This window comes from Otolemur garnettii, unplaced genomic scaffold, assembly GCF_000181295.1.
Source record: "Otolemur garnettii isolate 467f Iridium unplaced genomic scaffold, OtoGar3 scaffold00018, whole genome shotgun sequence".
NCBI lineage: Eukaryota > Metazoa > Chordata > Mammalia > Primates > Galagidae > Otolemur > Otolemur garnettii.
This window is the reverse complement of record NW_003852413.1, coordinates 12401084-12420636: the sequence shown is the minus strand read 5'-3', so window position 1 is coordinate 12420636 and position 19553 is coordinate 12401084. Positions and strand designations below refer to the sequence as shown.

At 38.5% G+C, this 19553-nt stretch overlaps 1 protein-coding gene across 2 annotated transcripts; it reads left to right on the top strand.

Annotated features, from left to right (window-relative positions):
- The first annotated feature begins 824 nt into the window (after positions 1 to 824).
- On the top strand, positions 825 to 19070 carry PRKAR1A (protein kinase cAMP-dependent type I regulatory subunit alpha). Of its 2 annotated transcripts, none has more exons than XM_023511125.1 (11): positions 825 to 902; positions 4120 to 4302; positions 9064 to 9234; positions 10307 to 10398; positions 10600 to 10661; positions 11722 to 11768; positions 12444 to 12602; positions 14230 to 14290; positions 15168 to 15289; positions 16196 to 16277; positions 16619 to 19070. In XM_023511125.1, exons 2-11 carry the CDS (start codon positions 4126 to 4128, stop codon positions 16789 to 16791), a joined length of 1146 nt encoding a protein of 381 aa, XP_023366893.1. In that variant the 5' UTR covers positions 825 to 902; positions 4120 to 4125; the 3' UTR covers positions 16792 to 19070. The 2 variants fall into 2 exon arrangements, with proteins under 2 accessions (XP_023366893.1, XP_003786226.1); XM_003786178.2 differs by lacking the exon at positions 825 to 902 and adding an exon at positions 1154 to 1317.
- Positions 19071 to 19553: the final 483 nt, after the last annotated feature.

Below are 19553 nucleotides of genomic sequence, written 5' to 3'. Positions count from 1 at the left end.
GGATACCTGTCCACCAAGGGCCTTCTTTATTCAGTCAGCGGCTGATTATGTCTAAAACTGCTCGCTGCTTCCCTTTTCTTCCTCCACCAGCCGATATTCTGACGGCAAAAACATCCAAAACAAAACCAAACTAAACAAAAAATGACGGAAAGAGTAAAGAAGTGGCCTTTTCTCTGAATTTTCCTTGATTAGTGGAGGTTGTTCCGGCAGTGGAGGTTTCTTGAGCGGTCACAGAGCGTTTGGGACCGTCTGAATGCTCTGTACGTCTCACCCTGTGCGGTCAGATGTGATGAAGAGGGCATTTCAGGTTCTAGAAGGACTCGGGGCTCCTCTTGGACCCTGACAAAGTCCCTTCCTGTGTCTTGTGCCCATGGGGACGGTGTGGCCTCCACTGACGACAGCACCCCGGAGGGGAGAGCAGCCGGATCGTCCAAGCAGAGACTTGGCAGGGCTCAGATTTCCTGGACCGGATGGCAGGCCGGAGCCCGGAGTCCGGCGTGGCGCTGGCGGGGCACAGGATGCGCGGCCCGGAGTGCGCATCCCGGGCATCCGCCCGCGCTCGGCCCCGCGCCGCAGCTGCTGCAGATTCGCCGGGCCCGCCGCCTCCTCCCGGGACTGGAAAACTGCAGGAATCTCCCTACCCCGGCCGGGCGTCCACCTCCCTGCAGGGGCTGCGGGGCGGAGTCGCCCACCTGTCATCTGAGACTCCCACGTGGGTCGGCGGGGTGGGGGCAAAGGGAGAGAGAAAAGGCTGAGGCCTCGAGGGAGGCAGGAGTGAGAGTGGGGTGCGGAGAGGAGCGGAGGAGCGAAGCCGAGAAGAGAGAGAAGCTCTCTGGAGCCGCGCAGAGAGGGAACGAAGAGCAGAGAAATACAGAGCACCTAAGACACCCACAGAGGGACAGGTAAGCGGTGGCAGGTGAACAGGTAGGAGGAAAGAACCAGCTAGGGAGAGTGGGAAAAGGAGGAGGCAGGATTGAGGAAAGGAGAGTGGATGTGGGACGAGGCAAGATGAAAATAATGCCAGACAGCGAAGGACTGTACAGTTAAGAGGGGTGAAGGAAGATCCTTCAAAGACCCGCTTGGGAGGAACTAGGGCCGCTGCGCCTTTAAGGTTGCCGAGGCGACGGCTCTGGCCAGAGCGAGGCGCATTGACGTCAGCAGCCGAGTGCTGATTGGCTGCGGCCAGCTCGTTTCCGGTGGAGCCGTCGCCGAGCCGCTATCGCAGAGTGGTGCCGGGCTGGAAGCGAAGCGCTGAAAAAGCTCGGCACGACGCAGCCTCGCACCTGCACCCCCGTGTCCGCCGCCGCCAGTCCCCAGGTGAGTGGGGTCATCCGGGTGATCCCGCGCAGTGAGCTGCTTCGCCTCGCCGCCCGTTTGGGGACGTTGGACCGATCCAAGATGGCGTCACGGGGCGCGACCTGCAGGGGGACGGCCGCACCCCCTGCCCCTCCCCGGCCGGGCTGGAGCCTCCCGTAGGCCTCGCGCCCCTGGCCGCGCCCCCGACTTGGAGTTTGCACCCCTGAAGCCCTGTGGTCTTACGGCGTCAGTTCCTGCCCTGGGCTACCGCCGCCCCGCTCCCCTCGCCTGCTTGCGTTCCCCCCTTTCCGTGGCGCTCGGGGCCCCGGCCCTTAGTGGCCAGTCCCGGCCGTCTTCGCCCCCGCGCTCCACGGCCTCCTCGCTTACCCTCCCCCATTTCCTGAAGGACGACAGCTCGGTTTTGCTGGAATCCGCCATCGCATCCCCTACCGATTCAGGCGCATTTTGAGATCTAGCAGTTTTTTCTCTCTCAATTTCTTTGTCTTTACTAGCAGTCTCTTTCTTAAGGGAATAATCCTCCTTCCCCATTGATCTTAATCTAGTTCCTAAATTTCCTTTTGTGGCCTTTCACCTCCTTTCCCGATTTTAATTCCTGAGGCCTCCTGGCCATCCCGGTGGCCCACCACCTAGAGTAGGATGAGGGTTCGGTCTCCTTTTTTCATTTTGTGGCCATTACCGTGGCCTCCGTGAAGTGAAGGGCACTTTCTTGCCCTTCTCTCGAAAATACGTGATACTTATTAACGCTTCCAGCTCAGTGCATGTATGGTGTCGTCTGACTGACTCCTTGCGAGGTTCCCAAGGTCCCCTCTTTTCCGCAGAGCAAGAAAAGCTAACGCTTTAAGATGACCCTGAGGAAATGTTACTTGGCAGGTCGAAGGGGGTGCGGTCTGAATCAGGAACTTTCTAAGTGGTTTAAAGATTTCCTAGGATATAATCCTTTCGGAACAGAATTTTATCACAAAGATTGCAGAAGAAATAATTTTAAATGTTTTGTTATGAGTAGGGACAATGCAGTGGAAGTTTAAAAGTTGTTAAATGTTTGTTTGTTTGTTTTTTTTTTTTGGAGGGGAGGAAGCTGAATTTTGGGCTCTTAATAAGGACAAATACCTAATTAATTCAGGTTTATTTGGTTAAAAATATTAAGCCTATGAAATTTGGTTCTTAAGGGGTTCACATGGTGCCTACATTAATGTTGGGGTATTTCTGTTTGTATCCTGTCTTATTACCAGTGCCATTTTTTTTTGGTCTTTGTAATATATTAGTTTTTATACAAATAAAACTGAGTTTCACACCTTAAGTCCAAATCTCTTATCTGTACCAGCCAAATATGATTCTTTGATCGGTTGAATACCTGGGTGGACATTCCTGAAATATGACTGAATGTTTTGAAGCATAAAAGGTCTGACTCAAGCATTGTTCTTCAGTATTATTTGAAACGCAAAAAATTCTACTGAAGTGGATTTTCAGTTCTTCTGATTTGCCTGGCCTGGAAAAGTGGCTGCTATAAGTAGTCTTATCTAGAAGAAATTAACTTTTTTTCTATCTAACGTTTACTTCTGAGGCAGCAGCATGATTCTTTTTCCACGGCTTCTAATTTGTGTTCTTGTGATGGAGCCGCAAACTTTCTCATAGTCTGTTAATTTGTCCACTTGTTATTGACCTTTATCATGAAAGTTGTCAAAACAGAATGAGTAACAGTGTAGCACTTCAGAATAACTCTTTACTCTGGTAGTACTCTGTTCTTTCACATTTGCAGTTTCATCTCTATGATTTCAAGAGTATGGTAATTAGAAAAGTCTGATTAGTATTGAATTCAGTTGCTGAGTAGAGGGGGAACACTCCTCTCATATAATTGCTTAGTAATTAGGAGTTGGAGGGAAAATGGGTGTATAACCCTATTGTTAAACTACTAAACTTTTAATTCCAGGGTGAGGTTAGCTGCTCATTATTCTGTTTGTTTTATTTTATATCAAGGTGCCATAGTTCAAGCCTTATAAAACCCATTAAATGCAATTTGCTGAATGTTTATGTAAATTTGAAACTTTGTGTTTTAACGCTTTCCTGTCCAGATGAAGGAAATGTTTTGACAGTTTTCTGTTAAAATCTTTTTACAGTTTCCCCTAGTTCCCCCAGGATTTTCCCTCTTTTACCGCTGAGCGTATTATCTAGGGCTGGCATCTGATAAAAGATTGCAGAGTAAAAGGTTGCTTTTAAAATTCATCTGAGTTTTCTTTTACGTTCTTTAAAAATTTTGATGATGTTGTAATCAGATCCTTTCTCTGTTGGTTTGCTGTGTGACAGTAGGATACTCCTTGGGATAGATGTTCCATATAGGGAATGTCAGACTTTGTTCTTTGTACTTACTTGCTTTCACTTAGAGCTGACATGTATGCACTTGTAATTCTCTGTCCTGTTTACCATTTACACACTTCCCACGTCATCGTGATTTCTTTTGCAAGGGAGAACTGAATGGAATTCCCTTAAGGGCCTGACTTCTCAGCAGCCAGCCTCTGCAGGGGATAGTGGCTCATACTTCCTCTCAGGAGCTGAGGTTATTGACTTTCACTGTTTCCTACAGAGCCCAGATCCTGCAGCAGGAACCAAATGAAACGCTAATTTAGAAGAATACTAGTTTTGTATATTTTTTATTCTCTACTCCCCACCTCCCTTTTTAAAAAACCAAATCTACTTAGAGTAAAATCCCTATGAACAAGTTGCCTAATGAATTTAGTAAGTCAAAGGCCAAATTGGCACTTGTGCTTTATAAATAGGTTATACATGCATGTGTGTTTTTTCTCTCAGAGAACCATGGCATCTGGCAGCACTGCCGCTGGTGAGGAGGAGCGCAGCCTCCGGGAATGTGAGCTCTATGTCCAGAAGCACAACATTCAGGCACTCCTCAAGGATTCTATTGTGCAGCTGTGCACCGTCCGACCTGAGAGACCGATGGCATTCCTCAGGGAATACTTTGAGAAGTTGGAGAAGGTAAAAATAAATGGGGAGATGCTGAGACAACCTTGACAATTGTTGAAGTCAGAGCAGTGGAGTGTTACTAATTTGTATCTTTGAGAAGAAAAGGAGTTCTGACAAATAAGATGTCAGCTAAGGCATTTGTAGTAATTTTTAAATTCTTAGTAGGATTTACCAGAAAATGAATCCATACGTTACGTTTACTTGCCTCACAGTTTCCAAACATACTTCTTTGTAACTGTTTAAATTAGTGCATAAACCTGACTATAACAGATAAAACTGGTCGGAAGTAGTATAGCAGTTTCAAGAAATGAGAAATTCTACAGTGTTTGAGAGCAGTTAATGCTTTTGTTGTCTTTGACAAAGTAAGTTTATTAAACCTTATCCCATCTTCAAAACTACTGTAATGAAACATTTTAATCTAGCTTGTGACTGGTATATCAAATTTTGAATTAGGGAAGTCCATTTTACTATTGAGTATATCAGAAATGAATTAACTGTAGAGAGGAGGAAATACCAAGATTGATGATTGTGAAAATTTTACTGTTTAGTTTTGCTCCGCACTTGTTTCCCTTGCAAAAAATAGATCAGGTTTTATTTTTTATTGCTCATCCTCATGTATATGTCAGTGTGACCTACATATAAGCTTTTTTAAGAAAAATAATTTTGCATCAAAGACAATACTTCAGTTCATTTCTCTCAAGAAATGATGAATAAAAAAGAGAAGGGATGAATGAGAAGTCTAGATCACCATATATTTTTATAGTTGGTGTGATTTGTTTCTATAAATCAGAGGGATAAATTTATAGATTTTCTTGTGCATAGTAAGTTTTTGAGGTGGTTCATAGTGATTATGAACCAGTTGGACATTTATTTGGCATATGATTATTGTGTAATAAAATGCTTGCATCATTGGCTTGGGCAATTTCTTAATCAGCATACTTTATTAGTAAAAGAATCTGTACACTATGGTTTAAAAAATATTTAGGTAGCTCAAGGATCAGGTATTTTCTGCTGTTTTCTTGCCAAACTTTTAAAATTGATATTTAATACCATGATTAGATTAATCAGAATAATTAAAAAAAAGACTAACAAGTCCCTAAGAAAGTAACTTTGCTATGTTGTAATTATAGTAGAAATTCTGGCTTTGTCTTATTTATACAATTTCCAGATAATGGCAGGACTGTAGAGCCAGGCCATGGGTATTTTTGTTTTGAAATCAAGTGCGTTCCTGGAGATCTGGTTCTGAAGTGGGTCACTGTAAGGCGATCTCTCATCTTCGGACATCAATAGAAACCATCAAATGAGAGGATTAAGTTGGTGAGACATTGAGTGTGTATCTTTTTATAGGGAGTGTTGAGTGTGTGGTGCTAGTTTCAGAGCCTGTTGTTACCACGCTGCTGTTTAAGGATTAGTTAAGGTGGGAAGCAAGAAATAATTATTTTAATAGTTTATTTGTTGATGGGATATCTAGATTTTATGGGTGTAGGCTTCTTTACTTCTTAAAAGTCTCAGCTGAATATATTTTTTATTATAATTCAATGATCTTTGTTTATTTGCATGCATTGCTTTAGCCAGAGTTGAGTATAAATAAATACCTGGATCTTCAAATAACTAGATTTTCAGCTTTTTAACAGGACATTTTTCTGTGTATTAAGTATTAATTTGTATGTTGAAAATATGCAGGTAGTCACATTTTTGTCACCTCTTTCCCAGGTTTCTAAGGTTATGTTTCTGGTACTTTCAACTACTCCATAAGAAATGTACCAGACAGCTTTCACAGTTGATCCATTGAAAGCTTCTGCATTTTAATTCAGACAGTCATCTGGAATTCAAGTCCTTTTTTTACTCATCTATTTATTATAACCTTCCCTGTTTTATAGATTAGAGGAATTATAATAGCTGTGACCTCTGAGTTGTCGCCTGTGTGCCAGATATTGTGTGAAGCCCTTTATATACATATATGTTTAACTCTTTATTTCAAATGTGTGAAGTAGTTGATTATTACCATTTTACAGAGGTGGCAGGTAAAAACTAAAAGAAATTTAAGTACCTTGGGGATGCAGTGTAGTCGTCAGCTTTTGCGGTGCCTCTCCCAAATCTCAGTAGCTTACCCCAACGGACCCTATTTCCGGTCCTTCGTGGCTCTTCTGCACTTGGCCTCTTTTGCCTTCTTGACTCCATGTGTTTTGTTTTGAGGCTAAACAGAAGAAGAAGCCACTTTATAGGGCATGCTGTTCTCAAAGCAGAAAGAGGACAAGCTCAGGGTAGGCAGAGCCAAATCACACATGCAGGCACGGTATAGCATGTCCACTTACATTCCATGGCCGAAGCCAGCCTATAGCCCAGCCTGAAGTCAGTGGGGTGGGAAGTACACTTCACCTATGGGGAAGAATGGCAAGGCCAGGGAAGGAACAGACAGTTGTGAAAACTTACTAAGTTGGGGGGACAGAGTCAGAAACTAAGAGCTAAGAACATAATGCAGTATTTAATGCAGAATATAATGTAGAATTTGAACTTAAAAGTAGAGACCATTATAAACCAATGAATAGACTGAGAGGTTTTGAAACCATTTTATTTCCTTGATACATAATACTTTCATTTTTATATGTACATTTGATAATTTGTATGCATGGAATGTGTAATGATCAAGTCAGGGTATGTAGGGTATTCGTTGTCTCAGCTGAAGAGCTGAAGAAGGAGACTGACAGCAGGAGGACAAGAGCAGGAGAAAGGATATAAAAGTCTACATACTAAAACTGGAGATTTCAGTGATGGCTCTGAGGCATCAGCATCAGGTGATAATTCAGATTGCTATCTTGAAAAGACTCGCTAGAATCCATGAGAGTGGAAAAATTAAAATGCTTTTGTTATTTCAAGATTATCTTAAAAATTCAGTGAAGTATAGAGTCTCAAATGAAAGATTATTTGTAAAATGTTTAATGACATTTTTGTGAAATGCCAATCAGTGACAGATTTGGGGAGGAGAATATACTTTTAAACTTTAAACTTGGGGGAGACTTGAGTTTTACAGTTCTGTGTTAATATGAAATGGTTGCTAGGAAATGGGAAAACTTTCCTGATTATTAGGAATACCAAAATGAAAATGAAGTCAGTTTTCTAAACAATATATTTTTCAAAAATAAGGTACTTATGCACATGTTTCAAAATTCTGGAGGTACAAAAGGGGGTATAACAGTAAAAGATGTCCTTTCTACCACCTCATTGCCTTCCTTGAATGCTGCAGGTGTTCTGGAGATAATATTTGGGCATTTAAACACAACTCTATATATAGAAGCGCGTCCAATTTCTTTTCCCTCTAGTACACACATGGCTTTCTCTTGTGTGGATGTGCTGTCGCTTATTTATTCATCCCTGCTGATGACCATTTTGGTTGTTTTCAATGTTTCATTCATAAAAACAAGGATACAAAGAATACTTACTGTAGGATATGCATATGCACATTCCTAAAAGTGGAATTATTAGGTTACTGGGGAAAAAAGTAAATAAATGTGCTTGTAATGAAGTAATATACAAAAATATTTTTGTTGTATGTTTTTTCTCATTGTTTTTCTTAATTGAAAATTAGAAAGCCCAGAGCAATGAGAAAAATAAAGATAACCTCTCTTTCTAAAAAAGAGAAAAGAAAAATCAGACATGTTCTTACTAATAGAAATCATCACTATCAACACCTTGATGGTGGTTGTTCTAGACTTTTCTTATTGCGTATAAATGGGTTTTAGATGTATTTTGATGCCAAAAGCAGGGAGGACCATGCAGGAAAAAAATGGATATGTCTCTAATTTTTTTTCTTTTACTTTTTCCTAACAATCATTAAATGCTGAGTTCATTTATAATTCAAAAGATGGTTCAGAAAAATAATGGCAGATGGGTCAAGTGAATGAGAAGGAAGAAGATAGAATACATTTTAATCTTTCCCTTTTTACTTCAGGCTCAATAGCTCATTCTCAACTGTGGGCCTGTGGGGAATTTCTTTTTTAAGGTTCAAATGTTTAATAGTTTATCTCAGGTTTTATATGAATTGGTTCAGTCAGAGGTAGTTTTCAGAGGTGGGTAAACTTGTATTCTAACTTCAAATATAGACCCTGATAATAACAAACGCTTCTAGCTCTTCTGGGAGAAGTATTAGATCTGATTCGGGGTTACCTTTATGGTTATTTGTGGATTATCTGGGATCCAGGCTAGAATGTGAATTCCACAGGCTCAGGATTCTTGCCGGTTTGTTTTATATTCTCATTACCTAAGGTAGGCCTTGGTATGGCAGATCCAGAAAGTGCTTACTGAATTAAAGAAATAAATCAGTAACGTAGACATTTTTTAATCACTTTGTGATTCTGAATTATTATTCCTGGAAAACATTCTTTTGGGGGAAGGTCTCTTATTCTCTGCAATAGTATTAAAAACTCTAATGTCCAGGATTTTGTTTTATAGTGGTGTGCATCACAAATCATTGTTACTACAGTATTATAATGGATATTTAACTTTTTACTCACGTCTTATGTGTCTGTGTACTAATGATTTTTTCATTAATAATGTATAGCCTCTGTTATCATTGGAGAAACAATCTTTTCAGAGTATTTCTTTTTGAAACTTTACTCTCCATCTGGTCACCATTTGTCATTGGCCTTTTCCACTTAATTTACATTGTAATAGAAGAAGAGATTTGAGGTAACGGAGACAGACTATCACTGGATATGAGAATACCAACTTTACATACTGAAGGCTCTCCTATCACAAACCTACACTTTCTTTCAGGAGGAGGCAAAACAGATTCAAAATGTGCAGAAAGCAGGCACTCGGACAGACTCGAGGGAAGATGAGATCTCCCCTCCGCCACCCAACCCAGTGGTTAAGGGTCGGAGGCGACGAGGCGCTATCAGCGCTGAAGTCTACACAGAGGAAGATGCTGCTTCATATGTTAGAAAGGTAGTTTTGATAGCTAAACATCGGGGGAAATGTTTTTGGGTTTCACTTGGTGGTTATCTAGCCTCCATTGATAAAAGCATGCACTACTTTGAATAGGAAAGTACAAAATAGAATAGATCTTAATCTGTCCTGTACAGTTCTTGGGTACCAGAGAATAGATTTCTGTAACAGCATTCCACCATAGGAAATAACTAAGTGATTATTAGTGAATAACTGCAATTGGGTTGGGGGCTTTTCATTTCTGTGCACGTTTATAATAGAAGCAGACAGCACTCTTTTTTCTCTTAAATTAATGGTGTTTTGATATCCTATAGTTCATGTTGCAGCTTTTTTTTTTTTTTTTTTTTGGAAACAGAGCCTCAAGCTGTCGCCCTGGGTAGAATGCCCTGGCATCACAGATCACAGCAACTTCTAGCTCCTGGGCTTAAGCGATTCTCTTGCCTCACCCTCCCAAGTAGCTGGGACCACAGGCACCCGCCATAATGCCTCGCTATTTTTTTGGTTGTAGTTGTCATTGTTGTTTGGCAGGCCCAGGCTGGATTTGAACCCATCAGCTCTGGTGTATGTGGCTGGTGCCTTAGCCGCTTGAGCTACAAATGCCAAGCCCATGTTGTAGCTTTTAACCTTTTATCATATGAACTTCATTTGTCCTAATCTGTTCCTCAGAGCTGGCTTCACATGTTGACTTAAGCTGTTAGCCTTAAAAAGAAACAGAATTGTACTGGCAGTGGAGGCTTGTAAAATTTACAGTACATGATTATAGCTTAAAAAATAACTTTTATAAAATAAGTAGTTTTGCTTCAGAATAATGACCTTGGTTAAGGTGTTTTTGGCATGTTTGTATAGTAGGTAACTGGGAACCAAGTAAAACAGGCCTGGCTATAGACAGAGGGATTATTTAGTCAGTATTTGTTCAGTACTCTGTGGATCAAAGGTAGTACAAGTATAGTGAAAGTATTTAATTCAAATTTAAGTACCTTCATTGGCTTGGCATGTAACTGAAATGCACATTGCAAACATTTCATGTTTTTGGCTTATGGAATTGTAATTTGACCTTTGATTCTTTTTCTAGGTTATACCAAAAGATTATAAGACAATGGCCGCTTTAGCCAAAGCCATTGAAAAAAATGTGCTGTTTTCACATCTCGATGATAATGAGAGAAGGTAGGAATGGATTCTTTCTTACACTACTTTTCCAGGAAGGCTGTGATCCCAAGTTATTCTCATCATTCTTGGAAGTTTTAAGGCTGTTAATGCTCACATGACAAACTGGGCTGAAAATCTGGGAGCTTTAATGTTAAGGTTATTGTTTCTAATCCTCAGAAGAAATGAGAAATATAACAGGAAGCCTTCTTTCTCTTGCAGTGATATTTTTGATGCCATGTTTCCAGTCTCCTTCATTGCAGGAGAAACCGTTATTCAGCAAGGTGAGGGCGGCTATTCCTGTGGCATCCAGTATTGTTATGGGATAGGAGGGAGACTAGAGGATTATTTTGGTTTTGTTTTATTAAAGTTTGTTTTTCTCTTCAATCCTCTCATTTTTCTTCTGTTTTACTATTGGATTTTCCCGTTTCTTTTCTAATTAAAATTTTCTGAGCTAAAAAGTACACTTTCCATAAGGGACTAGCATTTCTGATACAAATTTGTTTATAATTACTGTTAAAATGCTTTCATTTTTATTTTGAATGCTGTATGGGATTTTAGACTCATATACAGTAGAACCTCCATGGTTGTCCCCACCTCCTTACATTGACTGTCTCCTGAAGTTGAACTAATTTTAATAGACTAGACATGCACCACATGAACGAATCAGTACAGTAGGTCTCGTTCCTTATGTTGCCCACCTTTGTATGTTGCCCAGTGTGTTACAGTCCCTTGGGTAGTCAACTTAGAGATATTCTACTGTAGATCTCCTATGTCCTTTATCTTATTAACCACTTTATAAATAAAGAAAAAACCAAACACCTACATTCTTTGTTATCTAGCCCATCTGTTTATAAGGTTCTGCGCAGTCTGTAGAGTCTTAACCTTTTTGCCTACGTAGACTGACTTGGATCTCATCTTTTAGGTCTCTTACTCTTTTTTTCTCATTTATTCTTGACATTGGCATGGGTATTCATAAACCGTACATTCCCCCATTTTGTGGCAACCTGGTGTTTTGGTGTTAACTCTTGAGTTGTTTCTAGGCTTGTTTACAGATGCCACAGCACCTAATAACTTGGACACATGTGGCTTTTTCTTAGTTATTTATTTCAGAGGTATTCTTTACCATGGGATGCCTAAAAAAACCAGTCAGTTCTACAACTTTCATAATTACTTTGCTGGATTTTTTTTCCTGAAAGTTTGTGTTAATTTGCAACTCACCCTTCTCTCACAGCACTGTTACACATGTAAAGTGAGTTTATTATTTTATACTAAGTTGATAGTTTCTGTTTGTTTCTTTCATTTGGAATATGCTTCTGACTTTTTCACTTTCATCTCTTGTAGGTGATGAAGGGGATAACTTCTATGTGATTGATCAAGGAGAGATGGATGTAAGATTTAATTACAAAAATATGTTGATAATTTTAAAAGTCAGTGTGGTGATTTTTATTGCTTCTAAGTAACAAGAATGGTGTTTCTGAAGGGCTGTTAGAGCCCTTGAATGTAAAATTCCATCAATAACCTTTTGCCAAGTATTTTTATGACACAGAGAAGCCTCTTTAAAGGTAATTGTCTACTGAGACATGCCATTCAGAACTTCTCCTGGAGTGGAGGTTAAGGAGTTGCTTGCATGCACAAATGTAAAGGAGGATCTAGCCATTAGCTATGATGCTTAATACAGCTTTCTTAATCCTGTCAGTCTCGTTTCCAAATGCAATGTGGATAAGTAATAGCATCGATCTTTTAATATTACTAGAAATTCAGTAAGTCAGCACAGTACTCCAAATGTATATGATTGGTAATAATGCTTAGTTAACCTTTTTCCCTGATCATCCTTACAGAGTACTTTTTTCTTAAAATTAAACCAGGTAAATCATAGATGCTTTTAATGCTCTTAACTCATTGTCAGAAGTCAACTATTTTGTTTTGCTGTGTATTGGAAATGTAATATATTCTATTCTTTTTAAAACAAAGCTCAGGATTCTGACTCTTTAAAAAAGGTTTGAAGATTTTTAACACTGTGTACGTACATATGAAAAAATACTTTGATGTCATTTGCTCTTCAGGTGTATGTCAACAATGAGTGGGCAACCAGCGTCGGGGAAGGAGGGAGCTTTGGAGAACTTGCTTTGATTTATGGAACCCCTAGAGCAGCCACTGTCAAAGCAAAGACCAATGTGAAATTGTGGGGTATTGACCGAGACAGCTATCGAAGAATCCTCATGGTAAGAGACCGTGGTTTTCTGGAGTGTGATTTAGAACTCTCATCCATGTAACTAATGTTTGAATAATATCACTAAATTAAAAAGAGAATATGTCTTACTTTTAATGATTGAATACTTTGCCTTAAGCCCAATTTAGTATTAGTCATTGTGCCATTTGAGACAGTGATATTTTAAAACAAAAGTTTGGACAGGAGTTATATGGGAAACAAAATGTGTATATGTTACAGCTTATGTTTGGACATCTATCCATCGGTTAATAGGCACATCTTAACTAACTTTTACCCGTCACAGATAGCCTAATCGGGGCTGCTTTTAAGTGTCCCTATTTCAGAAGTAATCAACTTCCCTAAACAGATTGTGGATTATTAGTAATATAGATGTCATGTTCCCTCTCATTAAGAAATAAAATAATAAAGTCATTGGAACACTCTGATGATATAGTCAGACTTTTGAGAACTTGTAACAAGTTTATAGAGTGGATGTTTAAGTCTTGGCTAATGGTATCTGCCATTTTGAAAGGTTTTCTTAAATTCGTGCAGTGCCTATCTGGCGCTTTGAAAATATATACTTTAAAACTTTTCTGTATTGGGATATATATACACACATACTATATACAGTCAGGACTGATGTTTCTGTCAATGGCAGACTTCATAAACAATGGGTGATCTCATAAGGTTACAATACAGGCAGTCCCGAGTTACAAACATGTGACTTATGTATAGCTTGCACTTGCAAATGGAGGCTATTATAGGTAATAGGTAAATGTACGTGTTCTGACTTAAAGTTCACCTTAAGAACAAATGTACAGAACCTATCTCGTTCCTAATGTTGTACTGTATTTTATTATACCTTTTCTATTAGAGATGTTTAGATATACAGATACAGAGCAGTATGTGTTGTACCTTTCTGTAGCCTGGGGCAATAGGCTCTACCCCATAGTCTGTGTGTGTACTGTCTAGGTGTGTGTAAGTGCACTCTGTGATGTTTGCAGGATGATGAGATCACCCGCAGAGGCGTTTCTCAGATGGTAATCCCTTGTTATTCAGTGCATGACTGTATGTGTATGAAGATGTGTGTGTTCTGGGAGAGGGAGTGGCTAGGGCAATTACCATGGAAGGACGTTCTCTTAGAGAAGACTGTTTGTCTCTCCTCTGTTTTCCCCAGATGCGTTTAACAAACTTTGCAGATAAGACATCTTGGTTAAGTTTGAGACTATGGGGCGTTTTTTTTGTAGGGTGGGGAAGATGCCTATAAGTGGCAGCAGTTTATTTCCTTAGCTTCCGTGGGAGATTGGGTTTGTGGGGAAGAATCTTAGGCTGGGAGTAATAGCTGCAGTCACATCTGGCTTGGTTGTTTTAAGGAACTGATCATTTGCTTATTTGACATTTCACTAGTTGGTGATGCTGTGAACCCTCTTTGGCCATATAACAGGTGCTTCTCTTAGGAACAAGTTACCGAGAGCTTTTTATAGAACTGAACAGGGGCTTGTTATCTTCCAAATAAAGAAAAATGATCACAAGTGAAAGTGACTTATTTTTAAAATTTATTTGAAATTTAGTATTATTCTACTACATTTTGTGATAATTACATATTGGGGGATATGACATCTGTTATTTTTAATTTATAGGGAAGCACACTGAGGAAGCGGAAGATGTATGAGGAGTTCCTTAGTAAAGTGTCTATTTTAGGTGAGTTTTAAATAAGTGTGTTAAATTTGCTTGTTGTATGACAAACTCATTTATTAGAAATGGCTGGACTTAGAAAAAGCTTTCTGAAAGTATATGTGTTACTACTCATTCATTCCTCCTGCAGAGACAGGGCTGACAGCATCCTCCTCCTCCTGTGGATATTTCCTCTGTGAATTCTGTCTTTGTTCCATTGAGTTTATTGGTTCCAGAAACCAAGTATTTCCCGGGTGTGTTTCCTCTGTGGAAAGATTGTGTTAGTTGCTGGCATCCTCTAAAAAATCGCTGGATGTTTGTTGAAATGCAGAGGAAAGTGGGTTCATCAAAGACACTTATGTGCATTTTGTTATGTGGACTTCTACATACTAGGTAGAACCTGTTCTTCAGAATGTGGGGTAGTGATTTTTAAAAGTAAATATCTTCGCCATTGTTCTGTTACAGTGAATTGACTCTGGCCCCTCATTTGATTACATTTGTTTTGTGTTTGGGATATTAATTTGTCCTTTGGAAATAAAAAGTTATTTTCTAGCTCCTCTTAGGTTCATAAATAAATTCAGCTGAGAATTTAAATAGCTTAAATTATATCTATGAACCTTTGAAAAATTCTAGATAATGAAACTGTTAGTTTTGGGTGCTATTCTTACTCCATTGCCACTGGGTACGGTTGGTATAAATTAACCTGGCTACTGTGGTAAGGACGTGAGGGCCATCTGCAGGTAACAGGAGAATCTTGCTGAGACCAGCGGTAATTGAAGATAGGTGCCATGTTTAATCTGTGACACTACTAGATCGTTGAATGGTTAGATCTCTTTGTGATTTTCAAAAAAATTTTAGTATTACCAAATAATGTAGAGAAATTCTTTTGATTCTTGTTTTTTAGAATCCTTGGATAAGTGGGAACGTCTTACAGTAGCTGATGCATTGGAACCAGTCCAGTTTGAAGATGGGCAGAAGATTGTGGTGCAAGGAGAACCAGGGGATGAGTTCTTCATTATTTTAGAGGTAAAGAACTCAACATTTTATACTTATAAAAAGTTGTCCAGTATAAGAGGGGGAAAAGTGGGCTAATTCTGATTCCTAGCTTTACTTTTTGAGAATATCTGACAATTTTAATTACTTTGAAATATTCTTGTTTACTTTTCTGCCAAGCCACTACATTTTAAATGAGTTTGGGCCCTAGGCATGGTTAGTCAAATCTTAAATAAAACCTAACATTTGGCATAACAAACGATCATGATTCTGTGCCATCTTTGTTAAAATGCAAGTATTTGGATTATTTGGCAGACAAGGATCAATGGTAATTATTTAAATTTTAGAAGTTACTGTGTTTTATGTTTTCACAGTCTGTGGAAAAGTACAGCAGTTACTCTAGCTTGCCAGACAGATCCAAATATCAGATTTCTGTGACTGTGCCTTGATAGTTGCTAATTGGTTTTACTTAAACCAAGAGTTGGTGGACTTTTTCTGTACAGGGCCAGGTGGTAAGTAAGTTAAGCTTTGTGGGTTTTTGTTGCAGAGACTCAACTCTGTTGGCATAGTGCAGAAGCAGTCATTGATAATACATGAATGAATGAATGGGTGTGATAGTCTAATAACATTTATAGAGCAGGCAGCAAGCTTGGATTTGGCCCATGGTCTACAGTTTGTTAATTCAAATCTGCACTTTTTCAGTACCTTAGCTTGATAAGAGGAGCATTGTTAGTAGGAGATGCTAGTTAATCAGCAAGCATATGTAGTGACTAACTTTTTAGTCATCTTTTATGAACACAGATGAGTTGAAATAACCACCTAATTCTCCACCTACCTTCCCCCTCTTTTTTTGCAGAGTTGCTAAAATTGCATAGGATATTTTATATGCCACCCTGGGTTTGAAATTATTTGTTCAGCTTTTTGGTGATTTTATTACAGGGCTCAGCTGCTGTGCTACAACGTCGTTCAGAAAATGAAGAGTTTGTTGAAGTGGGAAGATTGGGGCCTTCTGATTATTTTGGTATGTGTAAATACATGGCTTCTGTAGGTCACTTCTCAGTGAGATAGTCTTTTATAATTTTGTCTTTTGTTCTCTTAAATTTTATTTTTTAATTGCAGTCTTTTGGGGCTTTCAGAGAAATAGTATGAGATTTTGATCTTTTCTTAAAATCAGCTAATAATGCAGTTCTTGTTTCATAACTATTAGTTGAGTTTTTCTTTTCAGTGCCAATGTGGTTTGGCCTGCACTAAGTTATTAGAGAAATAACTATCTGTTTTCTTTCTCAGAAGTGCTCCTCTTTGAGGAAATGTTTTTTGTAGAAAGTTTGCCTGTTTTTACTCTTTGCCTTTTCCCTTCACCAGGTGAAATCGCACTACTGATGAATCGTCCTCGAGCTGCCACGGTGGTTGCGCGTGGCCCCTTGAAATGTGTTAAGCTGGACCGACCTAGATTTGAACGTGTTCTTGGCCCATGCTCAGATATCCTCAAACGAAACATCCAGCAGTACAACAGTTTCGTGTCACTGTCTGTTTGAAATCTGCCTCCTGTGCCTCCCTTTCTCCTCTCCCTGATCCATGCTTCACTCATGCAGACTGCTTTACTTTCCCTATTTGCAGCGCCAAGTGGCCACTGGCATCGCAGCTTCTTGTCTGTTTATATTAAAAGTTGCTTTTATTGCACCATTTTTAATTTGGAGCATTAACTGAATGCTCATACACAGTTAAATAAATAGAAAGAGTTCTATGGAGACTTTGCTGTTACTGCTTCTCTTTGTGCAGTGTTAGTATTCCACCTGGGCAGTGAGTGCCATGCTTTTTGGTGAGGGCAGATCCAGCACCAAGTGAATTACCATAAGTAATGATGTAACCATGCAAGATTTTTTTTTTTAAGTGACATAATTTTCCAGTTATGAGCTTTTTTAGACTGTGGCCATATATACTGTATTTCTTTATAAAATAAATGATTTCTCATGAAGCTCTAAGGATTAGGAAAAATGGACGTAGAAAAAAATCCTAGTTTAGTAGAAAGGTATGTGATTAAACTAGTTTTAGGGTTGAAAAATGCCCATTTTGCTAATTAGCAGATGGATAGATCAGTTTTTTCTTTTTTACCAGAATTTTTGTTTGCCAAGCTAATTTGACTGGTTTTGTTTATATCTTATTAATGTTTCCTCTCCAATTCTGGAATATTTTAGGTGTGGCTATCTATACTTGCCTTTTGAATTTGAAACCGAATCATAGGTTATAAATATTGGGTTATGGTTTAATTGCATCTGCCCCAGCTCATAAATTCTGATTAGACCTTATCCAGCTAGTGCCAAATACTGATCATAAGATGCTGAATTAAGAATAAGAATTTGAGGTCTATACCCTTGATTGTTAATGTAGAACTTTTGGTTAATGTACAACTTTAGTTGACTCCAGTATAATCTCCTATGCTTATTAAACTCTGATTCCAGGAAACTGGATTTGCTGAGACTAGGTACAATGGGGGAAATGTCATAACAGAGAAGTGAAGGTGATTTTGCTGAAGGGAGAAATGCCAGGTAGACAAAGTTCAGTGTTAGGAATTTTCCTGACTAAATTCATTGGAACATGAGCTTTGGGAAGAAATTTTTTACTTTGGTTTAGCCTTTTTTTCCCTCCTTATGTCAACTACAATTTCTGGTGGGTTAGGGATGGGGTAGGATGTATCTGTGTTGTTTCAGATTGGTCTAAGAGGCCATCCTGCTGAGAGTCCTGCTTTCCTTGCTAGCATTTATTTCTCTGGAAAACTTTTTTAAAAGTAAACTTGTGTTTTGAGTCTTAACTGTTATTTCAGTATTTTCCAGCCTTATGTGTTACATTATTCCAATGAAACCCAATGGTTTATTTTTATTATTGTTATTTTTTTAAACAAAATTTCACAGTTCTGTTAATGTAGGCACTTTTATTTTTATTGTGATTTATATATAAGGTAGGGTTATATTTGGGAGTGACTTGCAAGCATTTTCCATCTGTGTGCAACTGGCTCTGATTATTGATCCCCTCTCTTACTGTTTCCCAACTAATTTAAATTGGTCATGGTAGATTTTTTTCATAGATTTGAAAAGCTTTTAGGGTGTTACTAAGTTTGGAGTATAAATCTGGGGAAGGAGGTTTTATTTACATTTTAGTATGGGATGGAAAGCCACTTTGTTACAATATGTCCAAAAAATTCTATATTGAATGAGGGTTTTCTGATCTATACTTTGTGTTTAGCTACCTTTTTATATTTAAAAAATTAAAATAAAAATTATGTTCTGATAAGCTTAAAGCTTGATTTGATCTTTGTTTAAATGCCAAAAATGTACTTAAATGAATTATTTAGAATGCCATAAAATTGCACAGTTTCATATATGTATATAATCATGTTCTTGTACATTCAGATACATATGATGCTTTCTAAATGAGTTTACTCAAATGATTTGGCTTGCTGTTTACTCCCTTTTGTAGTTTTTAAATCTAAGACATTTTAAGATAAGTCTAAATTTAAAAATTACCACCTTTAAAGCTTTATCTTTGTGCTATCTAAGTATATGTGAGAAATTACAATTGGCATAATTTGTCTAAGTTGATATTCAGGGCTTTAGAATTCATTGTTTCTGGGCTTGGTAAGTGAATTCATGAGATGTGCTCCAGAAAGTATAGATGGCCAAAGGACCATTTTGTATTCTTTCCAGGTTCCCAGTCTGATTATACTGTGTGTGCTAATATACTCTATTCTTTTTGTTATAGATTGTCTTAACGGTAGGTCAAGTAATAAAAAAGAGATGACATAATTTACATTTTTAAATGAATCAGTTTTTCTTTCCTTTCTCCTTTTTTCCTCTCTGTCCTTCCTCAAGTCTTCTATTCTGGTGGGCAAGAATGAACAGGGAAAGTAAATTACAGGATCACTGTTATGAAAGAGTAAATACGCTTATTTTTAATGCTTTCCATTTCATTTTGTCAAAGAATGGATCTCAAACTTTGCTTAAAGGGTAATTGAGATGTAGCAGGTTTATCTACTGAGATATGGGAGAAAAAGATTCAGTCAAAAGCTAAATATTTCCTTTTTATTGAAGACAGATTGGCTTTTGGGAATTCCTTAGACTTAATGGGGAGACATTATTTTTGGAATAGCATATTCGTTGTTTTAAATTTAATATGCACTTAACTGCTTATTATATATATAAAGCCTTATTTCTGATGTTTTTTTCTCAGGTTTCTGAGGAGTGAGATGAATAAGTTGTATTCATTGGCATACTGGTATTTCTTCACATCCGGTGACACTGGA